The sequence below is a fragment of the Alexandromys fortis genome, unplaced genomic scaffold (assembly GCF_014885135.2).
Source record: "Alexandromys fortis isolate MF-2015 unplaced genomic scaffold, M_Fortis_MF-2015_v1.1 scaffold_21, whole genome shotgun sequence".
NCBI classification, from domain to species: domain Eukaryota; kingdom Metazoa; phylum Chordata; class Mammalia; order Rodentia; family Cricetidae; genus Alexandromys; species Alexandromys fortis.
Genome location: NW_026067905.1, coordinates 15,830,331 through 15,851,784, shown reverse-complemented (window position 1 = coordinate 15,851,784; position 21,454 = coordinate 15,830,331). Strand labels below are relative to the sequence as shown.

Sequence of the window (21,454 nt, the reverse complement as noted above, 5' to 3'; positions counted from 1 at the left end):
ATGCTCCTATTTTTCTTTCCCTAATTGTCAGCAGTACAGTTTTGGAGAGGTAAACCATAAGAGAAAAAAATATATATTTGGTTGAAATACTCAGATAGAATGTCAGTTTAAGGTTTTCATTTTTCTTTGATAATCCGTATAGCCCAGGTTGGCCTTGAACTCACAGCAATCTTTTTTGCCTCAGCCTCCTAAGTATTAGGAGTATTAGGATCACAGGAGTGCACCCTGCACCTGGTTTTCTAAACTTGTGTTTTGTTTTGTTTGTTTTTGAAATCCTTGTCTGAACTCAGAGATTCCCATGTGCTAGGGAAGTATCAGTCTACATTGCCAGCCTTAAAAGAGAAGAAAGTGGGCTGGAGAGATGGCTCAGTGGTTAAGAGCATTGCCTGCTCTTCCAAAGGTCCTGAGTTCAATTCTCAGCAACCACATGGTGGCTTACAACCATCTGTAATGAGGTCTGGCATCGTCTTCTGGCCTGCAGGCATACACGCAGACAGAATATTGTATAATAAATAAATAAATATTTTTTAAAAAAAGAAAATTTCAAAAAAAAAAAAAGAGAGAGAGAGAGAGAGAGAGAGAGAGAGAGAGAGAGAAGAAAGTGTGGGGTGGGAGCAGGCCTACTGAGAGGGCCTAGTGGGCAAAGGGGCTGCCACCAGGCTTGGTCACCTGAGTTCAATGCCCAGGACCCACATGCTGGAAGGAATGACCCAAGTCTACAAAGCTGTCCTCTGACATTCACACGCGTGGTGCCCCAGTGCACCCCGCTCCCCCACATACCCAAGGTAAGTAAGATGCAAGTTAAATATTTAAAAATAAACACACACACACACACACACACACCAAAAACCTGTTTTGAGAGAGAGGCCTTACTCTGTTGACTCGGCTGGACTTGAACTTGCCATTCTGCTGTTCAGGTATACAGCACCACACTCTGCTGAATGTATTGTTGCTTGCTTATCATTTATTTGTTAGTTTATTTTGAGACAGGGTCTCACTGTATAGCTCTGGCTGGCCGGGACCTCGGAGAGATCTGTCAGCCTCTGCCTCCCCAGTGCTGAGATTAAAGGCGTGCACCACCATGCCAAATTCTTTTTTTCCCCATTATTTCATTCTTTTCTTAAAGTCTGCATGAGGTGGTATTAGGAAATTTATTTATTTATTTATTTATTTATTTATTTATTTATTAAAACAGGGTTTCTCTGTCCTGGAACTTGGTCTGTAGACCGGGCTGACCTCAAACTCAGAGATCTGCCTGCCACTGCTCCCTAAGTGCTAAGTTGGAAGACATTCACCACCACAACCTGGCAAGAATTTAAATTCTTAAAAGCAGCACACACACCACGCCCTACCCTTCCCTCCCCCAGGAGAGACTGCAGCTGTAAGAGCAAAATTCACCTTTATCCTGGGAACCCAGGTTTTAAGAGGCCCATCCTTTTGCACATGTGTTCAGCTCAGGGATACACACTACTAACAAATGCCTCCTTGTGAAGGGAGGCTTGACACAGCTCCACCCCTTGCCCTTCAGTTTAACTCTTTCAAGCCTAGTTGAGCACTGGGTAGGTCCAGACCCTGGTCAAGGACTGGAAGTGACGAAGGAAAGTTAACCACGCTGTTTCCCTCGTGGGGGCGCGTGGTCAGCCTGATCCTGGTGGTACATGCAGAGATGGGAAGGATAGCATCCTGCCCTTGAAGATGGCATGGCAGGTGGATTCTGAAGGGCTGGTGGGTGTTACCAAGGGTGGGAGAAGTGCAGCTCAAGCAGAAGAAATTAGTGGGTAAAGGCGCATGTCCCTGGGAGATAGGGTCAGAGGTGAGGGGAGACAGCGAAGGGCTCCGATGAGAAGAATACCCCCCCCACACACACACACACTCATGGTATACTCAGAGCTTGGCCTTCACCTACAGGCAAGGGATTGTGGAAGGTTTGCAAGCCCCCAAGAGAGGGCTGTGGAGCTACGCAGAAGGTTCCATGTGGGAGATTGTCTGGTATGTCCAGCTGTGACCCCTGCTACAGCTGGGCTGCTTCCCAAATGTGCGGCATGAAGCTGTCACTCATCAGAAGCCCTCTGCTCCTACAGCTGCACACCTAGCCGGTGCCTGGAGAAGAAGAACCGGCGGGAGCTGGGGCTTTTGACATCAGAGCTCCCGCTTCAGGTCCTTTGTGTCAGCCTTCCCCTTTGGGGCCCCCATCATAATAATTAGGGATTAATCATTACATGCCATTGACGTCAGATTTGAAGAGGCCTATCTGTCAAAAAAGAAATGTTTAAAATAGAAACTCTCTAAACATCTGGGCAGACTGCCAGGAATATTGACAAGTTGCTATTAAACGTATGTTTTCTTGTTCCTTACTAACCAAACACCCACTTATCCGTGCCTGGGAAGAGAGTTTGGCTGGTTGGCCCAAATACTGGAAGCCAAGGTCTCCCTTCTCTCCAGGGTTGGGGGGAATACTCTGTTTATAGTTCCTTCGCTGTTATGACGTGTGTGACGTCAGGCACACCGGGCTCTCTGTGGCCTCATGCTGTCAAGCATGGGTACCTCAATGTCACTCCATCCTCCTCCATTCCGTATGCTTGTCAACATCTCAGAACAGCACGGTGTCTGTGTGTTAGGGATGGGAGGCAGCAGAGGCTGGCAGTGGGAAGGAGAAGTTAGGGGGCCTTGTATTTCCTGACGAATCCGACATTGAAAACTGACCTGGCCTTACTGGAGAGAACCCTGGCTGGAGAAATGCCGAAAACTAACAGGCCTGTATGGTAACAAATTAAAAAACAGGAGGCCAGGTGTAGTTGCACACACCTGTAATCCCAGCATCCAGGGAGTGGATGACAGAGAATCAGGAGTTCAAGACCATCCTCAGGTGTGAGGCTAGCGTGTGGGACAGGAGACTCTGCCTCAAAATAAAATGAAATGAAACAGGTCGGAGGGAATCCCAGTGGCGAAGCGGTGTTGATATCAGCCACAGTCTTACATGACGTAGACCATTTGTCCTCGCAGTGACCCTGGAGAAAGGCAGTATCATCGGCATTTCCCCGAGGTGCTAGAAGGCAGTGGAGTCGAGATTTGATCCCATTTTACTGGGAGAACCTTGGCAGGATTTCACTCTGTTAGCCCAAACTTTAAGCCATATGCCGAATGTTGGCCCTTTCCTTAGTGAGAGACAGAAGAGTTTGATAAACTGGCATGTGTCTTTTCCCTCAGGAAATACACACTGCAGCATGTAAAAAAAAAAAAAAAAAAAAAAAAAAAAAAAAAAAAAAAAAAAAAAAAAAAAAAAANAAAAAAAAAAAAAAAAAAAAAAAAAAAAAAAAAAAAAGCACATCTCACTACCAAATAGTTTAATATGAAGATACGAGAACGGAAATGATAAAGTAGTTGTGGTAAGATATCAACAAGCGGTCATCGCTGGGCCGACTACATGGCTCAAGGGAGTGATGGTCCCTATGGCCAAGTCTGCTGACCTGAATTCCACCCCAAGACACGGAAGGTGGAAGAAGAGAACCAATCCCCACAGGGCAGGCTGTCCTCTGGCCTCTACTCCAGTGATGTGCCTGAGTGTCCCCACCCCACATGCAAACAAAATAAATAAATACGGGATGGTTTATTAGGGGGAGGAAAGAATGGACTAGGAAAACTATAATTTCTGTAACTTGTTTGTAAGTGAAATTTTTTTAAATTTTATATTTGTATTACATATGTTGTATGTGTTTTGTGTACAGTGTACATGTGTGTAGGAAGACAGTTTGTAGGAGTCAGTTCTCTCTTCCCGCTGTGTGGCTCCCAGGGATCCAGCTCAGGCTGCTGGCTTATAGCAAACATTTTCATCTGTAGAGCCACCTCAGAGGCCTTTTTGTTGTTGTTGTTTGTTTTTCAAGACAGGTTTTTCTCTGTAGCTTTGGAACCCGTCCTGGAGCTTGTAGCTCTTGTAGATCAGGCTGGCCTCGAACTCACAGAGATCTGCCTGCCTCTGCCTCCTGGGTACTAGGATTAAAGAAAGGCATGTGCCACCACTGCCTGGCCCGAGTCTAAAATTTTTTTAAGATTTGTTTATTTACTATGTATACAGTATTCTGCCTGCATATATCCCTATAGGCCAGAAGAGGGCACTATATCTCATTATAGATGGTTGTGAACCACCATGTGGTTGCTGGGAATTGAACTCAGGACCTCTGGAAGAGCAGCCAGTGAGTGTTCTTAACCTCTGAGCCATCTCTCCAGCCCTCCTGAGTCTGAAATTTGAAAACCATAAGTTACTGACTTCTCTGCCTTTGAGCCCCTTCCAAGCACAGGACTTCATTCTCATTTTTCCTTAACAAATCTATATCCGTTCTAACAACAAACAAAAACCCACCCAAGCCTGTGACTAATATGCCTAGGGAAAAAAAAGTCTGCTTTTTCTATCTTGTGGTGTTTATAAATTTCTAAATTTATCCTGGCTAAATTTGACAGAACATGGGGAGAGATACGTGCATGCGTGGGGTGGGTCCTTAGAGGAGCCCATTTCTCAGACACTGGGAACTAAAATAGATTTCACGGCTGTCAGTCACCTGGGCTGTACAGCGGATCCCTCTGAGAAGCAAGAGGAAGGAGGTCCTGCCTAGAGCACGTCTTGGGACAAGTCTCTTTGTCCACCCCCTGCGGAGAAGCACAAAGAGCTCCTTGCTGTTTGAACTTCCAGGAGGAAGAAAAACCCTTGCCAGTTGAGTGGCACGGGGCCAGAGCAGTACGTTCCGCCTGGTTACTGTGTGACATTATTCTGGATTTGAAAATACAAGACTGCTTAAAAACCCTTTCCGGGCTGGTGGTAGTAATCATTTCCTTACAGCTCTTCATAAAGAACCAATTAATTAATTAGGACTTGTGAGTAGAAAGGGTCTCTCTTGATCCTCAGCCAGGAATTCCCCCCGCAAGGGCCTGGGCTGCTCATTCCAAAAGCCTGAACTCTGACTGCTGGCCACAGAAACCATTCCTCTGTGGGAGCAGGAGGAGTTTTTAAAGCATTAGAGGCCCGATGGGAGCTGACCTTTGTAAAACAGGGAAGGAAGCAGGCTGAGCTGGAAGGCTAAGTGGGGACCTTAGCCCTGAGCTCATGCAGCCTCCCTGTAAAGGAACCGCCTTTACCAGGCAAGCATCTGTCACGCTGGTTCTTGGCTTGGTTGTTTCTTCCATTAGTGTTGTCTTGTGCTAGAAACAGGGCAATATGAAATACTGGTCCCTTGATTCCCTTCCTCGGGGGCCATAATTCTTCCGCCTGAAGTAACATTATTTACCACTGAATCTTTCAGATGGGGGCTTTACTTCCTGGGTCTAGAACAGGTTTCATCAACCTTGGATCTGTCAAAGGACAGATTTAAAACAATTTAAGAACCTTTCTTGTGACATGTTATCACTATGTTTTATTTATTTTTACTGTGTGCTTGGGGGTGGAGGATGCGTGCGTACTACAGCAGCTCACGGAAGTCAGAAGACAATATGCCTTGTGGGAGGAGTTTTCTCCTTCTACCGCGTGGTTCCTCAGACTTGGCTGCAAGAGCGTCTACCAACGGAGCCATCTTACTAGCCCTGATTCACAGATCCTGGCCTTGTTTTCAGTTCCTGAACCCAGTGACACTTTGTTTCACAAAATAAAAGAAATATTCTGATGAGCTGTTGGGGACCAGCCTCGACAAAAATACCACTTACCAGGGTAGGAGTGTGGGGATTAGAAAAATAGTAAAGAGAACGAAGATGCGAGTGAAAATAATAAAACAGAAACATAGGGTAGTACCAGGAGGGGGTTCCAGTGAGTACTGAAATTGCCTATGCTTACTTTCCATTTGCTTAAAATACCCCTGACCCCAAAAGATAGGAGTAAGATTTAAAAAAAAAATGCCTTAACAGGACACAAGGGAATGAACATACCAGTTGAAGGTTGCAGGCTACATTCTTCGTTAAAAAAATTTGTTGCTAGAACAAGACAAGTAACGCAGCCAAACCACTCCCTGGGTGGAATCCATTGTTATCACCATAAGGGGGTTGAAACTTTGTAGGATCCTTAGGCTTTTGTTTGGGGTAGAAACACATCTACTACTTCTCTATTCCTGAAATACTGCGGCTGGAATTAGCCGCAGCTGTGGACAATAACCTTGAGAGGCAGAACTCTCTGCTCTAAATCTTGTTTTGTTTTGTTTTGTTTTTCAAGACAGGGTTTCTCTGTGGTTTTGGAGCCTGTCCTGGAACTAGCTCTTGTAGACCAGGCTGGTCTCGAACTCACAGAGAACTGCCTGCCTCTGCCTCCCCTCTGCCTCCCGAGTGCTGGGATTAAAGGCGTGCACCACCACCGCCCGGCTGGCTCTGCTCTAAATCTTGTGGAGACTTTTGTTTGAGGTAGAAACACAATAACCTTGACGGAATAGAAGTAAGTTCCAACTCTCTGACCTTTGGTCAGGGTGGACTGCTAACAACTTTGAGCAAGCTGAAACTCTGACTTTCAGACAGGTAGAAATAGGCACACATTTTTGGGCCTCCACAATGAGCCAAGTAGATGATGTTGGATTACAGACAAAAAAAGCTGGAAGACAGTCGAAACCATTCCTAAAAGAAAGAAAAGCTGATAGGTGGCTCATTTCAATGTAGCACGGATGCAGGTGGACAGAGAAATAGAATCAAGACAGATGGGTATCAGTTACTTCTTTTTTTGTGAGGGGATTGGGACAAAAGGACATCACTGTGCCTGCAAACCCACTGTTTGAGAAGGTAGCTCTTCTGTAAGTCCCTGCCTTCTCAGGCCAAATAAACAACCTCATTTCAACACGGAAGATATGGAACTTGGAACTTGGCTGTGCATGACTGGACTTACAGTCTAGTCGGTGGGGCCCAGCACAGGATCCTGTCCAAAGCAACTACACTATCAACATACTACTAGAACTTTTGGGGAGTGGGAGGTACTCAGGATTGAACCCAGAGCCTCATGCATGGTGTTCCCAGGCCCTCCTTTACTTACAAAAGATGATATTTGAGAAGAGTTTCTGTAAATGGTTCAGCCTGGCCTTCAACTTCAGATCTTCCTAGCTTAGCTTCCAGAAGAGCTAGGATTACAGGTCTCTGACACCAGGCCCACTTGGGAACATGGGTGCTAGCCAGCGTATTATTATGGGTATTTAATAGCATCCCTGACCACGACCTGTTAGACATCAGGACTTACCCATTTTGGTTGTCACAACCCAAAACAACTGGAGATGTCACCAGTCGAGCCTGGCTAAGGACGCTGGGTCTGAAATCCCTTATGGCAGCCTTTCCTATCTTAAGAAAAATACTTGAGGTTGGAGGGGACCAGACTGAAGACACTTGATTCAGCCCGGCCTAAGGCAGGGAGAAGTGGTTAAGATTCCGTGGCTAAGACATTCTGACGATACAGTTTGCTAGATGATAGCTAGATGACAGCTTAGCAAAGTGTTGGGACCAGAGGGTCTACACACTGGCTCTTCTGGAGCTTCCAACATTCTATTGCTGTCCCATTTGTTACCTTTTATTTTGTTGTTGTTGTTGTTGAGACAGAATTTCTCTGTGTAGCCCTAGCTGTCCTGGAACTCACTCTGTAGATCAGGTTGGCCTCGAACTCACAGAGCTGAACTGGTCTTCGCCTCCAGAGTGCGGGGATTAAAGGCGTGTAGCATATGCCTGGTTTGTTTGTTAACTTTTGAGTCAGGGTCCAGATGTGTGGCTCAGGCTGGTCTCAAACTCACAATACAGTCAGTCCAGTTAGGTCTCAAACCCACAGCCCTCTCCTGAGTGCTGGAACCCCTGGCCCAGCTTTGTATAAGGAGTATTTGAGAGCAGAGCTAGGATCCTGAAGAACAGAAAACTAAAGAGATGAAGATCTGGCTTGCCAGGCTGTCTTTAATCAATAAGAAGGAAGAATCTGGCATCCTAAGAATGTTTTTGGAGCATCTGTCTGAGCCCCACCTGGGTTGAGTCTCCAGATTTACCTCGTCCCTTCATCTTCCTCTCCTAATTAGAACCCCTGTTAGGCAAAAGGTCATAGTTCTCATATTTACATTTGAAGAATGGAACATGGATCACATGGGGTGAATGCCCAAGATTACCAGGTCAAAGGTATCCACCTTACGTTAAGAAAACGCTGAGAGGGTTCACTTGATTGATGAGCTCTGCAATACTTTAAATTAGACTGAAAATGGCCTGACCTGCTCCAACTTCAGCTTCTGGGACCACGCTGCTTCCCGATGAATTTTGTGCAGCAGGCTGTAGCTCCTGGGGTCTCCTCTTGCCTTTTGAGGTTGGTGAGACACTGTTGCCTCTTATTTCAGACCCTCCACTGTCACACCAGGCTGTGGAATGAACTACCTTGTTTTGCAAACACAGTGTACCCAGATCACATGCAATCACAGCAAAGCAAGTCTGCATAAGTAATGAGGTATTGAAAAATTGGATTCTATCGTAATGTAGTCTTATATCATTTAATGGAGTCACAGCCTAGGCCACACCTCGTTAAGTGACTCTGTGCCATGCAAATGTCGTAGAGTATACTAATATAAACTAAAACAGCTAAGCCAGCACTGCGCTATGCAATTTCCTTGACTAGTTTTTTTTGTTTGTTTGTTTGGGTGTTTTGAAACAGGTTATTACTATGTAGCCCTAGCTGGACTGGAACTCACTGTGTAGACCAAGCTGGCAATGACTCTAGGTTGATCCTCCTGCCTCTGTCTCCGGAGTGTTGGGATGGGAGGTATGTCCCACTGCTAATGGTTCTGCACTAATACAATTTTACCGTTCAGTGCAGGGCTGTAGGCTTTCTTACTTTAAGAAAAAAAAAATCTTATTATCCACTCCTTCCCATATTAGCATATCTAATTTAAGGGTAAGTGCCATGAGGTGTAGAGATTAGCAAGGTTCGCCTCTGTCATTTCTGTGCTGCTTCTTGGAATCCTCTCTTAATTAACTGTGCTCACTGCCTCTGCCCTTATTCCCTACAATTCATTTTCGGAAGCAAAACTCAGAGCACTCTCCTTAAAACTCTTGCTCGAAGTGCACTAAAGGCTTAACCCGCAGTCCCAAGCTTCTTCCTTCCTGTCCTTTCCTTGAGCTGTCCTGACACCACCACCGGCTGTCCTTGCTGTGCGGCAGCCACCTGGCCTGGCTCTCCCCCGGGGGACTCTGTGTCAGCCGCCCCTAAGCTGTGCACATTTTCCCTTCTGTTCCAGTGTGAGTCATTGGAGTTGACCCGTGCCACCAGTCTGTCCCCTAGCTCTGATTTTCTCCTCTGTTTATATTATCACCATCTGAAGCTACTCCATACTCAGACAGTTGTATCTAAATGGCCCAGCCTGCATTTTTTGTGACTTAGTTTTTTCCTCCCACCTAACAATGTGACTCGGAGACCTTCTCACGCCATACCGATAGTTTTACCTCCTTCTTTTTAATAGATACATAATATTTCCTTTGAATGTATGTAGTATGATTTTCTAACTGCTTACTTTTGAGTTTTGTTTGATTGGTTTAGACTTTTAATTATCACAAATCACACTTGAAGTAAAACACATCTCTGCCCATGTGCCAGTTTTTCCCGTAGTATAGATTCCTGGAAATGGAATTGCCAGGTCAAAGGTTATAGCCATCTGTCATTTTGATAGATGCCGGGGGCCCTATTGCTTTCCTAAAAGGCTTCATCAATTTATCCTCCCACCAGCTCTGGGGTAATGTGCACTCCACCCTCCTCCTCAGTGACACTCAGGAGCATCATTTTAAAGACCTGCCTTAAGTAATACTGCTGAGGGACACCTAGTTCCACGTCACAGTCCTAACAGGACAGGCTGTTCGAAAGCTTTTCTCATAGTGTCTTCTGGATCTGCCTCAGGTGGGCTGGGAGAGGAGCAGTGGAGCCTCTGGGAGACTTTCAGAAGACAAATCAAATCTTCCAAAGTCACCTAATCCATCAAAGCAGAAACTTCTTTTGCTCTGCGCCCACAGAACGCCACGCATAGCCTGGCTAGTGTGGTCCAGGCTGATTTGGCCTGCCTGCTGCTCCCTCACCCATCCGTCATCCAAACACACTTGGTAGCTCAGCTGCCGGCTGAGGCTCACGGGCACAACAGGCTACCCAAGCACAACCTGCCACCACCTCCGAGGGTGTCTGTTCTGTGCTTACTCAGAACCCTTCGTTTCCTTTCAGTGAAAGAACAGTCAAGAGTGGGTCTGATGAGACTGCATGTGGCTTCCCAGTTCCATCCGGGAACAATTCCTTTGTTGGTAGGTGGGTAAGCTGATAAAGGAGGCGAGGGACATAGGACAAGCATCTCTTCAGGGCAAGCTGTAAACTCTGTTGGCCTAAAGGGAGACTGCCTGGACTCGACCCCCTCTCTCACACACAGAGGCTGCTAACGGTGTGTCTGCCACTGCTGGTGACTTATCTGTTTATTTACTGAGACAGTGTCTTACTTCATAGGCCAGGCTGGCCTCAGGCTGTCACAGCTCCACCTGCCACTGCCTCTCGGGTTCAGAGATTAAAACTGTGCACCACCATGCACTGATAAACTAGCCAGCCTGGTCTACAAGAGCTAGTTCCAGGACAGGCTCCAAAACCATAGAGAAACCCTGTCTTGAAAAACAAAAACAAAAACAAAAAAAAAAATATTTAAAGGAGTTTTTTAGTTTTCCTTGTTCCCTTTCTGCCTTCCTCCAGAGAGACATTACTGGACCTGCCCCAGAAACTAAAGATAAGGCCTACGCTCCCCGAGTGCTGGCAAGCTGTTCAGGGGGTTTTGTTGGTTTCGGCATGTAGCGCTGGGACCACACTCAGGCAGAGCCTTGTGATGTCAGGTAAGTGCTACTGAGCTATGCCACCCCAGCAACTTGCTGAGCTCTTTTTATTAATGTCACAACCCTCAAGCCACTGGGTGGTGATGCACACCTTTAATCCCAGCACTCGGAAGCTCTGTGAGTTCAAGGCTCACCTGGTCTACAGAGTGAGTTAGTTCTAAGAGAGCCAGGGCTACACAGAGAAACCCTGTCTCAAACAAAACAAAACAGAAACCACAACTCTCTAAGTCCAATATATGGTCTCTGAAAGACCCTCCAGCTTGAGAGGTGTGGCGGTCAGAGCAGCTGTGCAACTGGTAGGTAACCCACAGTTACTGTTGTAATTTTAAAAAAATGCCACAAAGAAAAGTCACACCATGCAACAGAGCTCGTATAGGAGGTTTATTGGAAGAGCAGAGAAAAGGGGACAGAGAGGTGGGCAGAGACAAGAGACAAGGGGACAAGAGTGGTGGAAAAGAGAGAGGGAAAGGGAGGGGGAAAGAGACAGGAGGTGGGCAAGACCCACCTTTTAAAAGGGGATGTAGCAAATGTGCACGAGAGATGCTCTTAGTGGCTACAGCTGAGGACGGATCCTGTCAGGACCCTAAGGGCAGGTCAGAACATTAGGGCAGGTCAGAACAGATGCCTGAATACAACAGTTACCTGACTAACGCCAGAGGCAGGATTTGAACCTCGGTTGATTAGATAAAGCTCGGCTGTTAAAGGAGGGAGCTGGTCTGAAAGAATTGCGAAGGTTTTATTTGGGGCTGCGAAGTTACTGTGAAGCTTTAGTTTTAGTTATTTTGTTTTTCCCAGCGGAACATAAAAATAACAGTGGAATGATCCTAAAATTGTGTTCTTTGTGTCCTTGTAAGATCCCCCCCCCCCTCACGGCACACTTCCTGTGAGCCAACTTCCTCTTGCCACATCTGCTGTGGTTAGTTCTTGTTCTTCCATGCTGAGCACAGAAAACTCTGGTTCTGGGCATGAATAGCTCACTGGTCACAGGACACCCTGATCTGGGGACAGACAGGGTGACAACTAGATGTGCTGCTGTTGCCAAAAGTGTGCTTGCTTACGGCACAGATTTCTCAGCTCGCAACTTGCTAAGTTCTTCCGCCGTCCTTGCCACCGGCCCAGCATTTCTGTGGTGTTGCACTGCAGAAAGTCTTAAAGTCAAGGTGTGTTCTTTCTGGGAAGCCCTGGGCCAGATTCTGTTTCTTCCAAAATCCAGAGCCCATCTGTGTTCCTCTTCTCCTGGCCCCTTCCTCTGTCTTCCCTGTCATCCATGTTCTCATGGAACCCTTCAGTCTCGTCATCTCTGCTTCTGTGGTCGCTCTCCTCAGAGATTGGTCCTCCCTAGAGACCTTCAGAATTACATGGGATCCTCCCAGATTAAAAACAGGATTGTTTCCTCATCTCAAGATCTTCACGTGACATCAGCGAAGTTCCTTTTTCCATCTCATAGGTTGCTGGTGGGTGTTCTTAGAGGGCCATTGTTCAGCCTACCGTATAACCTTTCTGTTTGTTGGAAACAAAACTTTTCTGAAACGTGGGGATATTAGTGTGAGAGCCAAAAAGATTGCCCAGCCAGCCTGGTCAGGTCCTTCTTAGTCCCTGTAAAAGGAAGCTTCTGGACAAGGAAGATAGCTCCACTTGGGTATGTAGAGGGAAGACTCCTATCAGTAATAAAGCAATGAAGGAAATGATGCTTGCCAGTTTGTTATTATTATTGTCTGTGTGGGCAGATGTCAAAGCCACAGCACTGTGTAGAGGTCAGAGGGCAACTTTGTGGAGTACATTCCCGTTCCACCTTAATGAAGGGATTGCGTGTAGGTTGCCAGGCTTGTGTAGCAAGCTCCTTTAACTGCTGGGCATCTCCCCAGCCCTCCAACAGTATTCTTTAGGACAAAAAGAACATTTAGGCCCCATCACCACGTCAGCATGACCACACCCCCACTAAAAGGGGTTAAGTAGAGTCTACCTGCAGCACCTGGCAGAAACAAAGCTATTCCCCAGGTAAACCCAGAGCCTACACTGGCCTGAGTCAGAAGCCTGCAGGGTGGGCTGTACTCAGAGGTCAGTAAGGCATTGACTGACAGACAGACTAGTAGTTTAAAGTAGAACCCCAGTCCATACAAATGACATGGATTGGATCCCTAGCATGAAACCCTGGAGGCTTCCTATCTTGGTCTCTTTCCTCATCTGTTTTCAACCCGCTCCAGCCCACGCACCCTTTATGTTGTAGTCTGTGAGATTCTAAAATAATCCTTTCAGGTGTTTTAGGGTTTCACTAAAGAGAGAGCTTTTTAATTTTTGTCACATTTTTACATTTATATTTAGTTTGTGTCATATATATGATACAAACTATATATATATTTAGCTTTAGAGTTATGTAAAGACACACACATTTAGCTTTCTACCTCTGAAGAAAAAGACATTTCTAAATCTTTTTTGAAATGGATGAATTTTGAGGCTGGGCATGGTGATACTTAGCCATGATCCCAACACTCTGGAGGCTGAGGCAGAGGGGTCATGAGTCTGAGACTAATCTGGGCTACAGAGACCCTGTACTGCTCCACCTTACCCCATCCACTGGGATGACTCCCCTGTGAAATCCTTCGTCACCTAAGTGACTTGTTTCTTTTGCTGTCATCAGCGCTGTTCTGCTCCGGAAACCCTCCAGATTCCTTGGTGATGGTGACTGTGTCGTTTCTCCAGCTTCCTCCCAGCAGCTGTCACAGAGCCTTGGGCAAAGGAAGATCTCATCACTTTTTGCTGGAGAATGCTCAAGGTTCAGTCTGGAAGGCCACAGGGATGGCTCCTTTAAGAATTGTTTTTCATAATCCCTAAGCAGAAATAACTCTGCCTAAAGAGACTCATAGCTCTAGTCCTACCTTGATTACCCAATTTTTGATTTTTCTGCAATTTAGAATGTTTAAAAATCCCAACAGCCTCTGTGCAGTTCACAAACAAGGAAAATGCAGGCAGCGCCGGCTGTGAACACAAGCTGGGGTCATTTCTAATTGCAACCCAAAAAGAAAAATTTGATTTAGTATTGACACCCTGAATGCAATGTTCCTCTCCATGAACCCCTGCCTGGAAGAGCAGAGCAGACCACAATGTCAGCCAGGCTCACTGAGAAGCCAGCGTGCTGGTCTGTCTTTTGAATTTTTAATAATAGGAAGATCACCTGTGCTGTGATTGTGCTCAGGTCAGTCTGGCAGTAGCGAGCCTATCAGGACAGAGATTTAGCCACGTCAGTCTCAGTGGCCTGGAATAAGCCAGGGGCCATGGTGGGTCTTCAGGGTCCTGAGGACAGAAAGGATAATGGAGCCGTTGACTCTGGTCCTCCTTCTCCATGAGAGCAGAAGAGCCATCAGCCCAGAGCGTAAACTTTAGAGCAATTTGGCTCCTTCCCTGGGGTATATGGATGAAAATAGAATGCATTTTGGGAGGCCTGGCATGATATTAAATCCCAGAGCCCTAGCTACATCTTTGCCAATGGGCTGGCTTCCTACCAAGACCCAGAAAGGCCCTTGTTATGCAAGGTAGTGAGGGAGTGGAAGAAAGTAGACAGTTTTATGCGTATGCAGTGGGGTGTGCCTTAACCTTACAGTGGCTTGCCCCACCACCACACACACCCAAGTGTGTAGTCTGTAGGCCAGTGGTGTTGTCTGCTTGGGAGACATGCTAGGTGGGAACAATGCAACATTTAAGGGGCACCATTATACTCGACAGTTAAAGAGAAACAATATTTTTTGCATTTATTTATTGTGTGTTTATGTATAAATATAACACATATGTGTGTATGTATGTGTGTTCAGATCGGAGGATAGCTTTATTTTTTTTTAGTTTTTTAAACAAGACAGGGTTTCATTAAGTAGCTCTGGATGTCCTGGAATTCACTCTGTAGACCAGGCTGACCTCAAACTCACAGAGATCCGCCTGCCTCTGTCTCTCAAGTGCTGGGATTAAAGGAGTGCACCACCATGCCCAGCTCAGAGGACAACTTTAGCGAGCTGGCTCTCTGGTTCTCTTCCTCCACGGTGTGGGTCTTGGACTCACAGTCAGGTCATCAGGCTTGCATCAGGCACCTCCACCTGCCGAGCCGTCTCACCAGCAGATAAACAGTACTTTTAAACATCAAGATTAATTCACAAAAAAATTCACGTTCAGATGAACAAAATAGCAACACTTTACATAAAGGCAGGATCTGATCCTGGACCTGGAGAAGCCCTTGTCACCTTATTCTTGCTCCACTATGATCCCAGGCCCCACCCGACCCACAGAATCAGAATCTAGATTCGAACAAGCCCTCCCCCCTCAAGGGGTACTGTACTAATAGTCCCACAAAATGAGCTGAATGTGATCTTCCTGAAATCCCCATATTGACTCCTGATCTCTGCTGTCCAGGGGTTGGGAGATGAGACTCGGGGAACTGGTTAGTTGTGAGAGCCGAGCTCAGAATGCTGGTGCTCAAGGGAGACCGTTCGCTCCTCTGTCGCCCTCCCACAGTGCGAGACCATCCAGAAGGTGCCACACAGGAGCAGCCTCACCAGACTTCGGCTCCACAGGTACCCTCAATGCGCACATGGGAATTTGAGAGGCACCATGCTGCCCTGTCATAGCTCCAAATGCTGGAATCCAAACTGCAGCAAAATGGAACCTCCCAGAAGTACCCAAATGGAGCCAGCTTGCTGGCCATTTGCCTGGGTTTGCTCAGAATTATCCTAAAAGTGTAACATCTGGTGGCTTCCTATGAACTCTAAAATAATGGTTTGTTTTGAAATAATTATTAATCTGTAGGAAGTTACAAGGATAAGGCAGAGACATCCCATTCATGTGGCCTTCATCTGCTTTCTGCCAGTGGTTACTGTCTTAGTCTGTTTGAGCCTCTGTAACAAAACACTTTAAGCTGGGCAACTTGCGAAAGACATAATACTTTGTTCACAGTGCTGGCGGGTGGGAAGACCCAAGTCAAGGAACCAGCAGAGTCAATGTCTGGTGAGAATCCCTTCTTCCTAGATGGAGCCTCCTTTACAGGCTTACAAGGTGGGAGGGCAGCAGAGGAGTAAATGGTCCCCCTTGGGCACGGTCATTCCTGAGAGCTCCGTTCTTACAATTAATTAGTCACCCGCCTAAGACCTCACCTCCCAACACTAACACCTGGGAGTTTAGGCTTCAACAAAGGAATCTGGAAAGGTAACAATCACTCAGTGCCTAGTGGTTACATTTTGTGTACCTATAGCACAGTGTCAGCATGAGGGCCTTGGCACTGACATAATGTATATGTGTATATTCGCATCCAGTATGTGCCATTTTACTACATGTATAGACTTAGATACAACACAAGAACTGGTTCATGAGGTTGGAGAGATGGCTCAGTGGTTTAGGGTGTGCACTGTTCTTAGAGAAGACCCCGGTTTGATTCTTAGTGCCATGTCAAGTGACTCACAAACACCTTGATCTCCAGCTCCGGGGATCCCATGTCTCTGGACACCCACTCACAGGCACAATCACACACACATATATAGTTTAAAATAATACAAAGCAAACAAAACCTGGTCCATTATACAGAGATCTCACCGGAGCTCTAAGTCACACCCACCGCCCCTCCCTGCCCTACTCCCTGGCAAATACTAATTTTTTGACAATGTAATACCCATTGAATCGTGCATCTCCAGTCTTTGAGATTCCCTTTTCTTCACTAAGCTTAAGATTGTTCCTCTGAGCACCTCTTCTGGTTTGGATATGAAGTGTGGTTGACTTTGACTCAAGCACACCCAAACTGTTGAGTGTATTGCTATCATCTCCTGTTATGGATGGCTAGTACTCGGTGCTGTGTATAGATTGCTGTTTGAAATGATGTGTTAGCCACTTTCAGACTGTAGTACATTTTGGCTTTTTCTTCTACTTGGTTCTTAAAAATAAAACATCTATGAATTATTCTAGTTCCTTGCCTTTCCAAGTAGATTTTATATTTTCACTTTTAAAAGTCTTGCAGGGATTTTTGATAGGAATTGCATTACATTTACATATCATTTTGGAAAAAAACTTTATTGTGTTGAGACTTGTACAAATTCCCTTGTATTTATATTTTGATTGCTGTTGTATAGAAATAACTTAGCTTTCTGCTGGGTAGTTCTGCCTCTGCCTCTCGAATGCTGGGATCAAAGGTGTCCACCACTACTGCTCGGCAAATTTTCTTCTTCAGCATATGACTGTGCTTTGTCAACTTGACAAGCTAGAGTCACTTCAGAAGAACGAACCTCGACTGAGGAATTGCCTCCCCTATACTGACTTGTGTGCAGGCTGAGAGAGAAAGCAGTCAGCAGCACTCCTCCATGGGCTGTGCTTCAGTTCCTGCCTCTAGGTTCTTGCCTTGGCTTCCCTCAGTGGTGGCCTGTGGTCAGGGCATGTAAGCCAAACAACCCTTTCTTCCCTGTGCACATAACCAGTAAAGAGAACAGATGAAGTCAGCTTTATCCTCACGTCCCTCTAGCACCCGCTGTGGGGTTTATGTTCCATCAGCATTTCCTAAATTGAACTGAGCTGCAAGATCACAGTAACTCTTCAGGTTGAAGCGCTTTGACTCAGTTAGAGTTGGGAAATACTCTCTGAAACTGCCCTTTACACTAGACAATGAACTCTGAAGCATAGCAAGCGGTGGAGTCATTTATCCTGGCTGGAGGAAAGAGTGACAACTAATACGGCAACTCACTGGTGCAAGTGGTTCCCTGGATGTTATGAGTGTGGTCTCTGGAATGGAGTGGACAGTTCAAGATCACTTAGAGAAGGACACTCTACAGGAGCAAGAGTAGCACTGAAGCTTCATGATCTTTCTATGTGAGAACATTTGCTGAGTATCCATTGCTCGACAGACAACTCACTCTCCTGGGTGTTTGAGAACCAATGAAGTCTTTGGCATGGGAGTCAGATTAGAGCACAACGGGAACCTACACAGTGGTCCAAAGGCAATGGCAACATTGTTTGGCTTACATGCATCTTAGTGTGAATCTTCTTTGGCCTAGTTTGTTTCTCATATGATATGTTAACCTCACACCCGCTCTGGCTGTGCCCGTGGGACTCTAGAGTAATGTGTCCGTCTTTGAGGAATCCATAAAGCAGGAGAGAATGCCAGGTCCCTTGAGCTGGATGCACAGAACAGTGTTAGGAAAGTAAGTCCAGGAGTGGAGCGTGCTGGACAGACCAGACATGTTGGACTCGAGAGAGAGCTGGGATTTTAATGAAATACATGGATAAGGAAAGAGTAAACAAACACTTGTTGGAAAAATGATGAGAGTAAGGAAGAGTTGGCTCATTGCAGCTGCAGGTCTGTGTCTGGGACGGCCAAGGGCCAGAGGGCCAGATGGATCTGATTCTGAGAAAGACAAGAGCGAAGGGCCAAGAGACGGGGCGGGGGGGTGGGGGGGCTGGGACACGGGCCATGGAATTCATTCAAATATCAAAATAAGACTTAGCAGGTGAACTAATAGTGCTTCTTTCAAAATCAAAGTTAGGGGCTGGAGGGAAGGCACAATACTTAAGAGTCTTTATTGCAGCTGGGCAGTGGTGGTGCACACCTTTAATCCCAGCACTCAGGAGGCAGAGGCAGGTGGATCTTCAAGTCTGATGCCAGCCTGGTCTACAAAGCCGTGATGGAGAAAGTATGTCACGGGAATGGGGGAGCAACTTTGAGAGTGTATAGTCTTGTCCTACTTCCAGTTCATTCTGATTCCTGTGTGGGGATGAGATGCGAGCTCTAACCTCCTGTCCTTGACGATGACTACCTGTTACCATGACATTCCCACTATTATCAACTGCAGCCTTCTATAATTATAAGCCAAAATAAAACCTTTATTTTAAATGTTGGGTCTTCTCATTTTTTATCATAGTGATAAGAAAGCAAACAAATGCAGATATATATAAAATCAGGACTAGAGGGATGGCTCAGAGCACTGGCTGCTCTTTCAAAGGACCTGGGTTCAATTCCTAAACCCACATGGAAGTTTATGACCGTCTGTAACTCCAGTTCCAGGGGATCCAGCACCCTCACACAGACACATATGCAGGTAAAACCCAATGCATATGAAAAGAAATAAACCTTGAAAAAATACAAAAGTAAAATAAGTCTTAAATAAACAGATAACAAAGTAACACTGCTATTGGATGACTAAATGCACAAACTCAACAATAACAAGTGTTGGCAAGGATACAGTGCAATCATTCTCATTTCCTGCTGCTGGTGGGAATGCACAATGGTGCAGCCATTTTAGAAGACAATGGCAGTTTATTATAGCACTAAACACATTCTTACCATATGATCTAGTGATCTCACTGTTATATATTGACCTAAATGAGTGAAAACATAATTATACAAACACCTACATGAAGGGCTGGCTCAATGAGATGGCTGCTCAGTGGTCCTGAGTTCAATTCCCAGCACTGACATGGCAGCTCACAACCATCTGTAATGAGATCTGGTGGCTTTTTATGTCAGCTTTGTTTATAATCACCAGAAACCTGGGAACAATGACAATGTGTTTCATCAGGCAGACAGAACAGCAAACTGAGAACCAGCTAGATTATGGAATGTTCTTCACTGATGAAGATAAATCAACTGTTTAGCCATGGTAAGCATCTTCATCTGGGTTACTATGGCTATGAGGAAACACCATGACTAAAGCAACTTGGGAGGAAAGGGTTTATTTGGCTTACACCCCCTTATTGCTGTTCACAATCAAAAGAAGTCAGGGCAATTGAAGCAGGACAGGATCCTGGAGACAGGAACTGATGCAGAGGCCAGGAGGGGTGCTGCTTACTGGCTGGCTTCTCATGGCTTACTCAGCCTGCTTTCATAGAGAACTTAGGACCACAGCTCAGGGATGGCACCACACACAATGGACTGGGCCCTCCCCCATCAATCACTAATTAAGAAAATGCCTTATAGCCTTGCCTACAGCCTTATCTTATGGAGGCATTTCTTAGTGGAGTTTCCCTCCTCTCAGAAGACTATAGCTTGTGTCAGGTTGACAGAAAACTAGCCAGCACAGAGAGCCATGAAGAACTTATATGGAAGGACCCAGTCTAAAGAGACTGTGTGCTACATCCTTCTGACCACTACCCCGGCAAATCTCAATCAATAGTTAAAAAAAAAAAAAAAAAGCCATAGCTGACAGAGACCAAGGTGAGAAGGGAAAGCGAACAGGTAGAGCACTCTAGACTTTGGGCAGTGAAGTCCTCCGTGTGGTACTTCTTAACGGGCCTGTGTCCCACACTCATCAAAACCTAGAGAATCCTACAGCACAGAATGAATCGTAATGTAGACCGTGCACAGCAGTTAGTTAAGTGGAGCAAGTCAAGTGCAAGGCTGTGCACGGACCAGGGAAGCTGTGTGGGAGAGAGGTCCGAGCAACCATGCTGCTTACTGAGTTATAGGCACCATCTTCCTATTACTCTGAAAATTAAATCTAAAATGTTAAAAAAAATTGTCAATTTTTAAAAAGATTTTACAAGGAAGGGATAAAAGAAGCAGCTGTGGTGAGCATTATTTTTAAATGCAGAGAGAGTCACAAGGTCATGCAAGCTTGACTGAGAAAGAACCTATACCCAGGCTTGCTGTTCCCTCCCCCTTCCACTCACAGATTTCCCCCATCCCAAAATTCATACCTTAGGGCTTCAGGGCTGGCTCAATCGTGAAGGGTTTGCCTCAAGCTGGAGGGGCCTGACTTTGATCCATAGCATCCACTTAGAAAGACAGGCATGGAGTGGTGGCTCAGTGCTTCAGAGCACTTGCTTCTCTCACAAAGGACACAGGTTCAGTTCCCCAGACCCACATGGCAGCTAGCAACCATCTGTAACTCCAAGTCCAGGGGATATGAAGCCCTCTCCTGGCATCTAAGGGCATCAGACATATACATGGTGTGCATACATACATGTAGGCAAAACACTCATACATATAAAAAGCATGGCAAAAAGTCAGGCATGGCGGAGCGCCTTTAATCTCAGTACTGAGGTACAGACAGGCGGATCTCTGTGAGTTTGAGACCAGCCTGGTCTACAAAGCAAGTTCCAGAACAGACAGAGCTGTTGTGCAGAGAAATCCTATCTCCAAAACCCAAATAAATAAATATTAAAATAAAAAAAAGATTCACTGGCCAGAAAGTTTGGACAGTCAATAAACTCCAGGTTCAGAGAGAGATCTTGTCTCAAAAAACAATAGAGGGGGGGCTGGAGAGATGGTCCAGTGGTTAAGGGCACTGCCTGCTCTTCCAAAGGTCCTGAGTTCAATTCCCAGCAACCACATGGTGGCTCACAACCATCTGTAATGAGGTCTGGTGCCCTCTGCTGGCCTGCCGACATACACACAGAATATTGTATACATAACAAATGAATAAACAAATAAATAAACATTTAAAAAAAAACAATAGAGGGGGCTTGAGAGCTGGCTCAGAGACTAAGAATGAACACTGTTTTTCCAGAAGACCTAAGTTCACTTCCCAGCATCTGCATGGGGCTCATAAGCTCCTATAACTGTAGCTCCAAGGGATCTGACACCCTTTTCTGGACTTCTCTGGCACATGCATGAGGGTGCACGCATGAGAACACACACACACACTCATAATTATAAAGTATATCTTTTGTAAAAGTA

At 45.8% G+C, this 21,454-nt stretch overlaps 1 protein-coding gene across 2 annotated transcripts in view; it reads left to right on the top strand.

The window, feature by feature from the left end:
• Positions 1-21,454, top strand: part of Nmnat2 (nicotinamide nucleotide adenylyltransferase 2) — a 159,153-nt gene that overhangs the window by 97,628 nt on the left and 40,071 nt on the right. The window contains exon 2 of one of the 2 annotated variants that reach the window (XM_050135362.1): positions 10,685-10,821. The exons of the other annotated variant lie outside the window; for it this stretch is intronic. Coding sequence (XP_049991319.1) covers positions 10,815-10,821 — 7 coding nt within the window. The 5' untranslated portion in view covers positions 10,685-10,814. The remainder of the gene's footprint in view (positions 1-10,684; positions 10,822-21,454) is intronic. 2 annotated transcript variants of the gene reach the window in all.